The sequence below is a fragment of the Nyctereutes procyonoides genome, unplaced genomic scaffold (assembly GCF_905146905.1).
Source record: "Nyctereutes procyonoides isolate TBG_1078 unplaced genomic scaffold, NYPRO_anot_genome, whole genome shotgun sequence".
NCBI lineage: Eukaryota > Metazoa > Chordata > Mammalia > Carnivora > Canidae > Nyctereutes > Nyctereutes procyonoides.
The window spans coordinates 27,931,775-27,948,097 of record NW_026575120.1 but is presented as its reverse complement, the minus strand read 5'-3'; the positions used below and the strand labels follow the sequence as shown (position 1 = coordinate 27,948,097).

Below are 16,323 nucleotides of genomic sequence, written 5' to 3'. Positions count from 1 at the left end.
ATCTCTAGCAGGCTCCTCGCTGAGCACAGAGCTCTGCACAGGGCTCAATTTCATGACCCTGAGATCACAACCTGAGACAAGACCAAGAGCTCGTCACTCAACCGACTGAGCCACCCAGGCATCCCTCAGGGGACACTTTTAATCTTTTCGTCTTGGTTTAACGTGTCCTTCCTAGTTTTCCTCGATGATGAACATGTGCCACTTCTAGAGACCTCACAGTCATTTGTTTACTCTGCACTGTGCCAAGGTTCCAGAACAAAGCCAGCAGAGCAGACGCCAAGCTTACGGAGCACAGCCCAGCAGGGCACCCTGGGCAGCTGCTCCGGAGCACACACAGCACCAACGAGGCCGATGTGGATGCGCGTGCAGGACGCACAACATACACAGCACAGTACTGCCGTGCAAAACCAACCATTGACAGAAGGGGGTGTGGACAGCATGTGGGGGTGGCTGTGAGTGCCGGCAGGAGTGTGCGAGAACTGTGCCCGCTGACTTGGGCCAGGAAGCCTAAAGCTGCTCTAGAACGTAGAGCCTATGGCAAGCAGAAAAAGGCATGACCCAGCACCCTCACACCTTCTGACTTGTCAAACCGAAAGGCCTCTTCGTGGAGAGATGGAGGCAGGATCCGGTAAAAGAGATGGAAGATCCGCCCCACCCCCTTTTTCCACTGCCATGATCTCTTCAAATATCTGCAGACAGCATTTCCAAAACGCCAGTAAAAAACATTTTTCAGGGAAGAGGAAGCTCCGAGGCTGGAGGGCTACCATGGAAACGAATCTAAATACAGGCTCCAGCAGCAAAATCCAAGGCACTCAACCAGACACACACAGCAAGTGAAGACAAGACGCAGGCGCAGAAAGGCAGTCTGTGGCAATGACCACTAGACCTGGGTGGGCAGCCGCCAGCCTGCAGATGGGACAGACCAACTACATGTCATCCCAGGGCCGCCCTAGGCGGAGCTCTTCCTAGCGTCCCTGTCATCAAGCAATGCAACCTAGACCTGAAAACCACTGCTTACAGCAGGGCACTCTCCACCAGGCCAGGAAAGAGGACACCCGTGTCTTTGGGCCCCAGTGAGGGGCTGCTCCCTCCTTCCCAACTGACATGGGCTCTGCTGCTTTTGTTGTCTGATCAGTTTGGGGCTTGTTTTCCTTGGGGTGCAGCAGGGTTCTCTGTTCTCTTATTTGGGACCCAATAGAGTGGGTAGAGTGGGCAGGCAGCCCTGGAGCAAGCCGGAAAGTCGGCCAGCCCCAAGCCCACCCCCGAAGTCCCCCTCTAGCCAAGGCACAGGGACTGACTGGGCCTGGCGTCACCAGCACCGCCTTTTGCACCAGGAGAGGAATTAAGGATCTGTAGTCTCTTCTCCCGGGAGGGCACGAGCATCTGAAATGACATCCTTCCTACTGTACTCAGGTTCCCCAGGGACTCCTGGAACATGCTCAAGTGTGATTTTAGGTCACAGCTAGTCCTACCACCCACTTACTGTGGAGCTTGGGCAGCAGTGAAACAGAAGGCTCTCAGGGAGTCTGCTTGCACAGGGACATACCGCAGGCAGTGCCCTGGGACATGCTGAGGGACTAGCCAAGCCTCGTTTCCCAGCCCTCCTGCACATCCCAGGAAGAGCGCGCCCACTTCCCCGTGGAGAAGATGCTGCCCAAGTGCACAGGGGCTCGGGGCCTCTACTGCAGACACCTGAAGGGCGCTGGCTGCCTCCTTCCCCACTGCCCCTTGCGACCCCCAGGCTGTGACTGCTGTAAGCCACAGCATACCCCGTGGCGGAGGGAAGCTCCTTCCAAACCCACAACACCATGGTGCTGCCATAGCAAGCAGCACTGCTTGGATCATCAGCCAGCGTAGTGGCCCCCACCTCTGTCCCCATGGCCTCCGTGAGAGGTGCGAGGCTGAAGACCGCTGTCTGCCCCAAGCCCGAAATGAATGACCCCCATGCTCACACCACAGGCACTGCTGAGTGGGAGCAGAGGCCCAGCACTCAGCTCCAACGAGCACTCTCCCCGCTGCCTCACACCACCCCACACCAGGCCTGGAAGTCCAGAGCTTCCCCCCACCCTATTCCCATGCAGGAAAACAATGCCCCCCCCCCCCCCCAGGCCAGCAGCCAAGTGACTCAAGCTGCCACGAGAACTCAGGGTCCTTTAGGCCAATCCATACCCTACAGTCCATAAGGGGGGAAAGAAGGCTGCAATCAGGAAGTGAAAAGCCAAGCAGGAGGATTTCAGAGAGTGACGAAAAACAGCAGAAAACAAGCATTAACAGGCCTGTGGCCAGGATGCAACGGCGGTGGCACAGAGTCCCAGACCCGCGCCCTCGGGTCACAGGCCAAGGGCGCCCAAGTGCCCCAGGAGGGCCTGCACGTCATGTGGTGTGGGAACGTCGGGCCAGGCCCAGGAACAAGAGGACAGATCCAAAGAAGGGGCACCACGAGCCACAGAACCAGGGAGGGAACAACCATGAGGACACATGAACACACAACCACACCAAGGACTGAGCAAGTGGGGAGAGAGAGAAGACTCTCTAACCCAACCCATGGAAGCAAGGATAGGAGCAGAATCGCAACCTGGCAGCCACATCGGCCACCACAGCAGCAGGCAAGAACCATCAGGTGCTTGCTGGGGATCGTGGGCAGAAGTACACAGAGACACAAGGCTCACACTTCGTCTCAACACACATCCCCACAAGACACCTACAAGTGACAAAGTGGACATGAGAATGCGGCAGCAGAGCAGCATGATGGCAATAGCCACCACCTCACTGGTGACAGGGAAGCAAAAGGAAAACTACACCGGGGGACATCCTAAAGGGAGACAAGTCCGCACCCTTCACAGTGTTGAAGACCTGAGACACACGACAGAGGAGCCATGCCCTGAATGCAGCGATGACCACCAGTAGCCCTCGGGCTGAAATCAGGATCGCTCCTGGAAGGATGGGCAACGTGGGAACAGGGTCTTCAGATGAGCTCTTCGCAGCCTCCAGTTATAGAGAACACTGACATCTGGGAATGCAGAAAGTCTTTGTATGATGTTTGCAACATTTTTCTTTGCAGACCTGAATTATGTATAAATGCCAAGTTTTTAAGAGAGCGCAAAACAGAAGTTGAAAGGGACAAGACAGCACATGCTGGCCTTGCTCATCGAATCCAGGCCTCCACACCTAGCTCCTCGAATCGCAGCCAACCAGACAGGCCCATGCACACAGTCATATGACCCCAGAGTCCTCAAAGCAAGCTTGGAGATGAGGCTATCCAGGCCCTGCTTGAGGCCCCAGCCTTCCATCACCCAGGCACCCAAACTCTGCCTGTCACACACCTGGGATGTCCCAGAGGATTCCACTTGCAGGTGTGAGGCTTGCTGTCCAGATTACTCCCAGCCCCTCGGTCTGGCTCGCAAGCCCAAGATCTGCGTGGACCAGGTCCCTGGAGCACAGTCTGCCGGGGAAGCTGAGCACCTGACCTCTTAGGGAAATGTCACAGCTGCTTCAGGACCCAGCTAGGGAGTCTGAAGAACACTGAGTTGCCCTAAAAGGCTACAGGGACAAGCAGACATACACAAGTTGAAAAGCAGTACTCTGAAAACTCAAGGGATACAGAATGTTAACTAGGTCACAGCCTTCACTTGATGTGCTGAAGTTCAAAGGTTTAGCTTTTTTTTATATATATATATTTTATTTATTCACGAGAGACAGAAAAACAGAGACACAGGCAGAGTTGGAGAAGCAGGTTCCCTGCAGGGAGCCTGATGCGGGACTTGATCCCAGGACCCTGGAATCACGCCCTGAGCCAAAGGCAAATGCTCAACCACTGAACCACCCAGGTGCCCCAAGATTTATCATTTTTTTAACCCGACTTTAAACTTGAATTATTCATGCACTCCCCTGGTATTGAATGCCAACTATGTGCCAGGCATGTTCCAGGTGCTGGGATGTAGGGTGAACAAGATAAACAGGGCCAACAGCATTGCCCTGATAAATCCAGGCAAAGACTCCACTATAAAGAAAACTACAAGCCGTTGATGAACATGGATGCAAAATTTCTCAAGAAAATACTAGCAAACTGAATCCAGAAATACATTAAAAGCATCATTCACCATGATCAAGTGGGATTTATTCCCAGGATGCAAGAGAGGTTCAATATTTGCAACGCATTCAACATGATACATCACATAAATAAGAAAAAGGATAAAAACCACCATATGGTTATTTCAATGGATACAAAAAAAAAAGCACTTGAGAAAGTACAACATGCATTCACAATGAACACCTTCAACAAAGTACGTTTAGAGGGAACACCTCAACATAATAAGGCCATCTATGAAAAACTCACAATGGATATCATACTCAATGGGGAAAAACTGAGATCAGGAACAAGACAGAGAAGTCCACTCTCATCACCTTTATTCAACATAGTACTAAAGTCCTTGCCACAGAAATCAGACAAGAAAAAGAAATAAAAGGCATCAAGGGATCCCTGGGTGGCGCAGCGGTTTGGCGCCTGCCTTTGGCCCAGGGCGCGATCCTGGAGACCCGGGATCGAATCCCACGTCGGGCTCCCGGTGCATGGAGCCTGCTTCTCCCTCTGCCTGTGTCTCTGCCTCTCTCTCTCTCTCTGTATGACTATCATAAATAAATAATAAAAAAAAAATTTACTAAAAGGCATCAAATTGGTAAGGAAGAAGTAAAACTTTCATCATTTGCAAACGACATGACACTAGATATAGAAAACCCTGAAGACTCCACCAAAAAGCTACTAGAACTGACAAATTCAGTTTAGTTGCAGGATACATAATCAATGTACAAAAATCTGTTACATTTCTATACGCTAATAATGAAGCAGTAGAAAAAAAATTAAGAAAACAATCCCATTTCCAACTGCACCAAAAATAATAAAATACCTAGGAATAAGCTTAATCAAGGAAGTGAAAAGACCTGCACTCTCAAAACTATAAAAATTCATGAAAGAAACTGACGAGAGCACCAAAAAATGGAAGACGTTCCATGCTCATGGGTCAGAAGAACAAATATTGTTAAAATGTCTACATAATTCCACACAATCTACAGATTTAATGCAATTCCTATCAAAATACCAACATCATTTTTCACAGAACTAGAACAAACAATCCCAAAATTTGTATGGAACCACAGAAGACCCCAAATAGCAAAAGCAATCTTGAAAAAAAAAAAAAAAAGTACAGTTGGGGGCATCGTGATTCCAAACTTCAAGTTATACTACAAACCTGTGGTCATCAAAACAGTATGGTACTGGCACAAAAATAGACACAAAGATCAATGGAACAGAAAAGAGACCCCAGAAATGGACCCACAACTATACAGTCAACTAATCTTCAACAAAGCAGGCAAGAATATCCAATGGAAAAGTCTCTTCAACAAATGATGCTGGGAAAACTGGACAGCCACATGCAGAAGAGTGAAACTGGACCATTTTCTAACACCATACCCAAAAATAAACTCAAAACTGATGAAAGCCATAAATGTGAGACCTGAAACCATTAAAATCCTAGAAGACAAACACAGGCAATAAATTCTGACACCGGCTGTAGAAATGTTTTTCCAGATATGTCTCCGGAGGCAAGGGAAATAAAAGCAAACTAAACTATTGAGGATTCATCAAAAATAAAAGGCTTCTGCACAGTGAAGGAAATAATCAACAAAACTAAAAGGTAACCTATGGAAAGAAGATATTTACAAATGACATCTGATAAAGGGTTAGTGTCCAAAATCTATGAAAAACTTCTACAAGTCAATACTCAATGACCAAATAATCCTATTTAAAAATGGACAGAAGGGATCCCTGGGTGGCACAGCGGTTTGGCGCCTACCTTTGGCCCGGGGTCTCCAGGATCGAATCCCACGTCGGGCTCCCGGTGCATGGAGCCTGCTTCTCCCTCTGCCTGTGTCTCTGCCTCTCTCTCTCTCTCTCTCTCTCTCTCTCTGTGTGTGTGTGTGACTATCATAAATTAAAAAAAAAAAAATTTAAAAATGGACAGAAGACATGAACAGACATTTCTCCAAAGAGATCCAGATGGCCAATAGACACATAAAAAAGATGCTCAACATCACTAATCATCAGAGAAATACAAATCAAAACTACAATGGAATACCAGCTCACACCAATCAGAATGGTTAAAATCAAAAAGACAAGAAATGTAGAGAGAATATAGGGAAAAAGGAATCCCCATGCACTGTTGGCAGGAATGCAAACCAGCACAGCCTCTGTGGAAGACAGTATAGGGGTTTCTCAAAAAGTTAAAAACAGAACTACCATATTATCCAGTAATTCCATTACTGGGTTATTTACCCAGAGAATATGAAAACACTAATTTGAAAAGATACATGCACCCCTGGGGCACCTGGGTGGCACACTGAGTTAAGTGTCTGCCTTCAGATCCTGGGCTCCTGGGATGGAGCCCAGCATCAGGCTCCCTGCTTAGCTTAGCAGGGAGCCTGCTTCTCCCTCTCCCTCTGCCCCTCCACCTGCACATACTCTCTCTAAAGTAAATAAAATCTTAAAAAAAAAGAAAAGATACATGCATCCCTATGTTCACTGCTGCATTATTTACAATAGCCAAATTATGAATACAGCCCAAGTGTGCATCAATAGACAAATGGATAAGATGTAGTATATACACACAATGGACTATTACTCAGCCGTTAAAAAAGAATGAAATCTTATTATTAGCAACAACATGGTTATCTAGAGAGTATAATGCTAAGCAAAATTAAGACAGAAAAAAACAAATACTATGATTTCACTTATATGTGGAATTTAAGAAACAAACGAGCAAAAAGAAAAAGAGACAAATTAAGAAACAGACTCTTAACTATAAGAACACACTGATGGGGCACCTGCAGGGCTCAGTACAGAATTTATTATCAAATATAATTGTTACTAAAATACTGTAATACTTAATATCCTATATTTCTAGAAAATCCAAAAACATCAACAGAAAGACTACAGTTGACCCTTGGACAATGCAAAGATTAAGGGCACCACCTACACCCTCTGCAGCTGAGTATCCACGCTTGACCTGTCTTCCTAAAAACTTAACTACTAAGAGCCTCCCGCTGACCAGAAGCCTCACCAGTAACACAGTCAAGGAGCACATTTTTTAGGTTTATATTGTATACACCATATTCTTACAATGAAGTGTTACTACACTGAAATTCTAGAGGAATATTTAAAAAGCCAAGTAATTAAGACCCAGCCTGCTCTTAAACAAAAAGACTCAATAATGTAAAGATGTCAATTACCTCTACTTCAAAACATGAATTTAATGTATTCCAATGAAGATTTCAAGAGAATTTTCACATGGAAAATTTTTCCAATAAAGTTTTGGGGATGGGCAGAGGACTACGAGATGAAACACCAGTCCTACCAAGTGTTAAAGCGCATAATAAAGCACTGGTAAACAAAATAGCTTAGTACTGCCCAACTAACAGAACAGAGAGTTTAGTATCTGTGAATAAACAACAAAAAAGGGGATCCCTGGGTGGCGCAGCGGTTTAGCGCCTGCCTTTAGCCCAGGGCGCAATCCTGGAGACCCAGGATCGAATCCCACGTCGGGTTCCCGGTGCATGGAGCCTGCTTCTCCCTCTGCCTGTGTCTCTGCCTCTCTCTCTCTCTCTCTCTCTCTGTGACTATCATAAAGAAATAAAAAATTAAAAAAAAAATAAACAACAAAAAAGAAAAAAACACGGAAACTTCCACAAAACCAATCAGAATCCAACATCCACAGAGAACGGCATTTGAAATAAAACCAATGTGGCAAAGGTTGAGAGCAGCCAAGAAATGCACTTGGGCCACTGGCTGGCACCGGAGGACGGGTCAGGGGGAGGCACCGCAGTCACACACCCTGGCAGAAAGAAGAGAGATAAAATGGTATGATCCCCCTGGGGCCAATCTCGCAACCGTCATCAAAATCACACATGCCATGTCTCCTCTGACCCAGCAATTCCTGCCCAGGAATCTGTTCCACCGATACTCACATTTTCCAAGACACACAGACAGCGTACTCAGTGCAGCATCACTTGTGACGGCGGCAGACCAGGAACAACCTAATTACACTCCCCACGGGGACTCTAAATAATGATGGGACACCACAAGGTGGAATACTGGGAGGCAGTACAGAGAAATCTTGGCTACAACGGCCCACCCGGGACAGTTCAATCAGCTTGCTGGGGGTGGGCCCAGGAATCAGCATTTCAAAGCCCTGGTGATTTCAAGGACCATGAGAGAGGACTGCAGGACAGCAGGGCTGTGGGGCAGACCCCCCCCCTCACAAGGCAAACCCAGGTCCCATTGTCATCTCCAACATCTCCATACAAAGTTACATTCCTCAACATTCTAGAAAAACACTTAACTAGAAGCCTGGTGTTTCACTTCTAAAAAGAATCTGTCAGATAGTTCTGCTAATAGTTGCTTTTTTCTTAACACAGCAAATACTTGCAAGTTCAGGCCTCAAAGTGCACAGACTCTTGCTGAGCCCCTAACCCTGGCCCTATCTTCTAACCATATGATTCTAAGCAAATCTCTTCACCTGTAACAAGCAACACACTCCACCTTGAAACACACACGTCCAGGGGGACCAGCTCCCCCTGATGAACACGCTCACGCTGCATGGCCCTCTACCCTACAGGCGAGGACACCAGGTCATCGTTCCCATAGTTTCTGTATTCCACACACTCACTAGAAGTCACGATTGTAAGATGTGTAGGCCAAACTCTTCTAAAAACGAAGCCTGTCAGCTATAAATGAATTGCAAAATAAAAATGCAGCTTCTGGAAAGAAAAGAAGTACTCATAATGAACGACCAAAATCAGATTTTCTGACTCGGGATCTCAACACATCCCGTGGATGGCTCTTATGTCCGAGGTGCAGGGAGAAGAGGCAGTTTCAGAGCAAGTGGTCAGAGGTAGCAGCCACTGCCCCAGAGGACACTGGGTATGCGCCCGGAGGCCACTGCCCAGGTGCAGCCCCAAGGGGCAGGGGCAGATCCACCAGGAAGGCTGGCAGACATCCCCGCAGTCCTGGCTTCTATCCACTGCTCTCTGTGTGCAGGATGATAGCCAACACCCTTGTGTGAGCACAAGAGCCTCAAGGCACACAGCACTCCACCACAGTGGACATGAATTCAAAATCAGCAAAAAGGAGGCAGGAAATGCTCAGACACAGGTTCAGCAAAACAGAAGCCAGAGTGTAATACGATTGCATAAACTTGTCGGGGGTGGGGGGGTACACTCACGCCCACGTTTACATGCACAGAAAATAAACAAGAATATCTCCCAGAACATTAACAGGGAGTGGTGGGATGTTTTTATTTTTTTTTAGACACGGATCTTTATTTTGCAAATAATCTACCTTGTGTGTAACTAGAAAGGCTTGTTTCTGTTTAAGAGAAATAATACTGTGACCAGTACCTACGTGAGCACTCACTGTGCACCAGGAATCCCGCCAGCGGCCATGATGCATGGACCTCAGCCAAACCTCACCATCAGCTGACAAGGTGGGTATCTGGGGTGGCGTCCCAGTATGCCCAATGTGGCTCTACCAAGGGGCTTCCTGCCATGGGCACCTGAAAAGGCCAGGACCAACAAGCGAAGAACCCACTGAGAGACAAAGCCAAGAACCCAGTTTTTAGGCAGCAGACACCAAGGCAGGGAGCAGACCCTTCTGCTTTCCCAACAACCACCTAGGGCCACCTAGGGCCACCTAAGGCACAGGACCAAGGGAGAGGTGCTGAGAAACCAAGTCAGTGCACATCGGGGGCTCCCCTCACACAGGACAGAGCAGCCCTCAGCCCCAGCACTGAAACACTAGGAATGACCAGTGTGAGGGGACAGCAAGATGAGGCACGGGCTCTGGGAACACACAGTGATCTACATGTGGGGGGAGGGCTCTGTGAGGGGTGGGCACAGACAGGAGCCCTAATGAATGGGGCAGCAACCGAACCAAGAAGAAGACAAAGCCTCTGCCCAGGGTGTGAGACCAGGAAGCCCGAAACCTCTCCTCCAAACGAAGCCATCCCTGTCCAGGATGCACCCAAACCCCTCCAGCAGCTGCAAACAAAGACTATGCCACCAAAACCAGAGAAAGCACCACATGGCTGCCCAGCACCCTGTGCTCTCCTGGGCCTCTGGGAGGCAGGTCAGCATGCCTGTGGTTCCCTGACTGTCCTTCTCACTCCACTATGCCACCCACTTCCTGTGCAGGGAAGGACAGCCTGGGGGTACCCAACGCACACCCCACTGCTCAACATGGGCAACACCTGTACCTCATCCAGGCACAGCTCCCAGGGCAGAGGCACCACTTCCAGGTCATAATTTACTCTCTGCTCTTTTTCCTTTCTCTTTCTTCTCCTTCAAAGAATGCTGTTTGTGACTTACAAAGGCAAAACCCAGACAAGCCACAACAGACTGTGGATTCCGACAGGCATGCCAGCACCAGCACCAGCAGGTGCAACGATCACTGCATTACCTACAGCGACACCTGCCGGCCTAGAGGTGAGCTGCAGGAATGATGCCGGACACAGCCCCAGAACAGACCAGACCCTGGGCACCAAGCAAGACCCCAGACATGGAGCACAAGAGAGGAGCCCGATGGAGCTCTCTGAGAGGAGCCTGACAGGGCCGCAGATGCTGTCTGTTTCTGTCCCCCTCTCCTTCCACAGTATTAGTTATGCTGCGCGGCACTTCCAAAAGCTTCCCACTGCCCCAAGGGGTCCTCTGAACCTGAGCCCGAGGCCCCACACTGCACTGTCTAAACGCTGGGACTCCAGGCAGCTCCTCTGATGGGGTGTGTGCAGTGGACGACTGCTGGTCAAATGTAGTGCTCAGTGTAGACATAGGCACATTCTCAAATCCTATCTTGTGGGCACATAGAACCTTCTTTGTGTTCAAATTCGATCTCTTCTCCGAGGAATAAAGCTGAGCACCTTAAGCAGTGGGGCGGGGCATTCCCAATCTTCACTGGGAAGGTCCTGACAATGACAGCAGGGCAGGGAGAGGATGAAATTCACAGCAGTGGGAAAACAGATCCAATTCAAGTTTCCCTCAAATAGCCCCAAAAATGACCAAAAAAAATACTCCACCTGTGGCTTTCCTATAATCAGTACATAATTACACACACAAAAAATGTACCCGGAAACAACTTTGGTGCAGAAAACAGACCTGTGGCTGGCAAGGCCTGGATGGGGTGACTCCAAAGGGGGAAGCAGGCCCCAGGCCAACAGAGCCACCTCTGTCTGGAGCACAGTGGCACCTGAGACCGCTCCTGGTGCAGTCCTGCCCTGCTAATGCACAAGCTGCACTGTGAGGCCCGCTTCTCGGCACAACACATCACTGCATCGAACACGACAGACTCACACACAGAAGACACAGATACCTACATGTGTGCTGCCTGTGACTCTTACTGGTCACCAAGCAGGAAGTCACCACTGCCACGACGGGGCAGGACCACCGGCAGATGGGAGGCAAATAGGAGTTGTGGAAACCAACCAGCTCAGGCCTAGATGGCTCTCTGGATGGGGGCCCCAGAACGGGCAGTGCGTCTATGTGCTCCTGTAAAGAGCCACCACCTTAATCATTCAATCAGCGGAACCCCAGAGAGCTACAGTTTATAGGACACACGATCTGGGGCACTGACTTGGAGAAACGAGGGTCCCACTACAGGTAGAACAAGGGCAAGGATGGCTTCCACATATACCACAGCACTACCCACCAGCTGCAATGGGAGAGACGGGAGCCACAGCTTCCTGTTTTGTTCACAAGAAGCCAAGAAGATGCCTGGGCTTAGAAGGGTCGGTCCTGTGGCACCAGGTTTCCTGGAACACGCCCCCGTCCTCACTCTGAACCAAACCAGCACAAAACTCACACAACTCGCTCTGACTCTAGCCCAGAACACAACTTGTTGGTTCAAGAATAGAAAAATAGGATCCCTGGGTGGCTCAGCGGTTTAGCGCCGCCTGCAGCCTGGGGTGTGATCCTGGAGTCCTGGGATTGAGTCCCACATCGGGATCCCTGCATGGAGCCTGCTTCTCCCTCTGCCTGTGTCTCTGCCTCTCTCGGTCTCTCATGAATAAATAAATAAAACCTTTAAAAAAAAAAAAAAAAGAATAGAAAAATAGGCTCTCTAGAAGACAATCGGGCAGCCATTCTAACCCCAACCCGGGAACCAAAAAGAAAACCCCTCTTTTAATAAAGTTTTTAGGAACTATTTTTAAAATGAAAAAAAAAAAAAAAAAGAGTAGCAAAACAAAATGTATGCTTACCATAACAGAAATAGGAAACAGAGCAGGGTGGGGGATGTGGGGAAGAGGACAATGAGATCCAAATCCACCCCTCTCCTGACAGCCACTACTCATCACTGATTTCCTGCTGGCCTTTGCTACTGTGCGTCCACAAACTCAAACGTTTGCAAACTCATTTTCACTTTGAAAACCGCTCTTCTCACGAACATTACATGACGGGAGTATCTGCCTATGTCAGGGTTCACTCAGCAGTCACAGACAGTTATATCAAGAACGGGCTCATGTAGCTGTGGCAGCCAGCTGTGGTTCTGAGCTGGTTCAGAGCTGGCCGCTGTGAAACCCACAGTGCAGGCCACTGTCCCCACGTGAGTGTGACCCAAAAGGGGAGGGCAGACACTCCTGAAACTAGCCCACATGACCCCAAAGCCAACAGAGGGGTGGAACAGTTCACATTTCAACCAGCAATAACAAAAAGACCTGAATGAACAGTGGGAACATTCTGGAGAGCCCAACAAGGCCATGTTTTAGAACAAGGAGAACTAGCCCTGGAATCAGGTACTTCAGACACACCCCAACAATGCTTAAAAACAAGCTTCTGAAAGATCGTATTGATCTGCAAATTAGTAACTCCCTTCGAGAACTCAACATTCTTCAAAGGAAGAAAACAAAACCCAGAGATGCAGCTACATAACATCCACAATGGCATACTTCTAACAAAAAATTACCAGGTAGGGGGTGCCTCAGAGGCTCAGTCGGTTAAGCATCCAATTCTTGGTTTCAGCTCAGGTCATGATCTCAGAGGTCCTGAGATCGAGCCCCACATCAGGCTCCACGCTCAACACAGAGTCTGCTTGAGATTCTCTCTCTCCCTCTCCCCCACCGCTCATACACATGCACTTCTGCGTGCACATGCTCTCTCTCAGATAAATAAAATTCTTAAAAAATTTACCAGATATGTAAACAAGCAGGAAAACATGACCCAAAATCAAGCCAATGAAGACTTTAAACAACTATTACAAAAATATTAAACAACTCTGAGGGAAACAACGAAGGTAGAAATCAAAGCCATGGAAAAAAATTAATAGGAAATGCAGAACCGAAAAATACATCATAGGAAGTAAGAAACACATTGACAAATTTAAAACAGGATTAGGGGGATCCCTGGGTGGTGCAGCGGTTTCGCGCCTGCCTTTGGTCCAGGGCGCGATCCTGGAGACCCGGGATCGAATCCCACGTCGGGCTCCCAGTGCATGGAGCCTGCTTCTCCCTCTGCCTGTGTCTCTGACTCTCTCTCTCTCTCTCTGTGACTATCATAAATTAAAAAAATAAAAATAAATAAATAAAACAGGATTAGGCACTAAAGAAAAAAAGACAATAAACACAAAGACAGGGCAATAAAAACCTCTCCAAAGGAAACATGAAGAGAGTCTTAAAGGGGGATAAACACAACCCAGGCAGAACCAAGCCCAGAAATAAGCACACCACCTCACAGCAGGTCATAACCAAATCGCTGAAACTAATGATAAACATCTTAAAAGCACCCAAGGGGATCCGTAAAGGAGAATGAAGAACACTCATTTGTCATCACAAGACAAGAGACTAATGGAATGAGTCTTTAAAAGTTTGAATAAAAAGCATCTGTCTGGAACTCTAAACACAGCAATCTCAGAAATAAGGTTCAACTACAGACATTTTCAGACAACTGAAAGCTGAAAACTCCTCACCAGGAGTCCTACGCTATAGGAAACATTGGAGAAGTTCCTTGGGCTGAAAGAAACTGCCAATCTCTGTCCTCTGCCCAAGACCCTGCCCAAAGCCAGGCCCCAGGTCCTATTTTGCCCCTTCTTGACCAGAGTTCCATATTCAAGACATGCTCCTCTGCATCAACAGGGCTGGCCCATCCAATAATGGGGCTGGCTCAGCTGTCTCTGAGCCCCACTCTGTGTCTCTGTGTCTCTTGGCCTTTACGACTCTGCAGTCTTGCCCCACCTTACCTTCACCAAATGTATTTTCCCCTACTCTGCATTTTATGCCACTGCAGGCTGTTGGCTTTGCTTTACTAACTAGGAACTACATTCAGTGACTCTAAAACAGGTCAGAGAGCGTGCATGGAGGGAAGAACAGCAGAGGGTTAACACAGAGCTGGGTCAAAGGCGAAAGCAGGCCTATCCAAGAGGGAAGACAATGGATTCTGCTACAACGGAGCAGGCCGGGACCATCACGCTGCCTCTCAGACAAGGCCACAGCTCACACACAAGGAGGGAGCAGCTCTTCGCACTCCAATGGGGCAGGGAAGGAGCGTACAACCAGGGGGCAGCACCAGGAGGCAGAAGCCCTGCAGGTCTAAGACCAGCTGCACACCAGCCTCGTGACCTCTGGCCTGAGACAAGTGCTGGCACTCTCATCTCTGCTACAGAAGAGGAAATTGAGCCAGAGCTAACACTGCTTGTCAAGTAACCCATTTACTAAATGGCAGTCTCCAAGGGGACTCTGGGCCCACGGTCACCCTTCACGCTGAAAGGACCGTGGGTACATGTCCCAGTAGTGCTCCCACAACGAAGGACAGAGTGGAGACCCTGAGGTGAAGCCCCGACACAGGCGGACAGGTATCAGGGATAGCCTAAGTCTGGGCACCCAGTGCTCTAATTCTGGCTCTGGCTCTGAATGGGCTGTATGCCAGGCAGCTTCTTACCTTGCCTTATAAGGAGAAAAAGAAGACAGAAGCCAACTGCCCTCCCAACCAGTGTCACCAAAGCACTGTAAGGCAGTTCGAAAACAAACGCAGAAACAGAGTCGGCGTGGTACCGAGCGAGAACCAGTGATGGACCCAACCAGCCAGCAGATGCCAAGAAAGGAACTGTAAAGTAGAAATTCTTACTTGGGAAGAGCCAAGGGTTCCTTGGGAAGTTCGGCAGCACCCGCATACGCTCCCAGTGGCTCTGCCTCCCCCGAACTGGGGGCCACCTCAGGCACAGCACCCCGTGGGCCTGGCGCTCCCTGCAGCCCGCCTGAGTCCATGCTGGGGCCAACCTCCACCTCCTGGCCTGGGGCTGGGACTGGCTCCTGCTCAGCTGCTGCTGCCACAGCCTCCTCTGCTTCCTTCCTCGCCTTCTCCTCCAGCTCCTTCCTCCTCTTCTCATCATCCTGACGGGCCATGTGCTCGAAGGCTGTGAATACCTAAAAATCAAACAGCAATGCACCAATGAGTTCACCTGCCCAGCTCTGGGCCACACATGCCAGAGAAAAGGAGTAAAATCTGGCTCACAAAAGAATGACAAAACAGGAGATCACAAACATTCCCAGTGGAAAAACGCAAATGCACTTCAACCTCATCAGAAGCTATGAACCACCTTTAATAGGGGTTCTGAGATCAGCAAGCGAAACCTTGTCAACCATGACAGCTACATGCCCAGAGAGCAACCCTGAGCTTGAAAAAACACATCACTACGTGGTTTTTCTGTCTTTTTCACAGCACCCAGTGAGACTTGTTTGCCACAGAAAGAACACATCATTCTGGTACCAAGAGCTGTAAGGGCAACAACAATTCAGACTCAAGAAAGGAAAATGGGCATTCGGTTGAATCCACGAAGTATAAGCAGGATAACCAGGCTGCTAGCTTCCCACACTGCACAGGTGGAGGAGAGGTGTGGCTCTGAGAACACTTGGCAATTGGGGTACCTGGGTGGCTCAGTCAGTTGAGCACCTGCCTTTGGCTCAGGCTATGATCTCAGGGTCCTGGAATCAAATCCCATGTTGTCAGCCTTCCTGCCCAACAAAGAGTCTGCTTCTCCCTCTCCATCTGACCCTTCCCCCTACTTGTGCGCATTTGTGTGCTCACCTGTCTCAAAAAAAAAAAGAAAACTCGACAATTCCACAAATAACCACAATATGCCTACAATGAGCAAGGAACACAAAAAATCCAAATGACAACTCCCATCCTCTAAGAATTCAATATGGTGGTGTAAGGACCAGCCCTTACCCTTTCTTGGGACTCAGTGACACCCATACAAGCAAGAACTGGGACTTTCCACCCAAAAAATGCACAGGA

General features: G+C 48.8%; 1 protein-coding gene across 1 annotated transcript in view; it reads right to left on the bottom strand.

Annotated features, from left to right (window-relative positions):
- Positions 1–16,323, bottom strand: part of NUDCD3 (NudC domain containing 3) — a 59,027-nt gene that overhangs the window by 38,527 nt on the left and 4,177 nt on the right. The window contains exon 2 of the mRNA XM_055334689.1: positions 15,154–15,452. Coding sequence (XP_055190664.1) covers positions 15,154–15,452 — 299 coding nt within the window. The remainder of the gene's footprint in view (positions 1–15,153; positions 15,453–16,323) is intronic.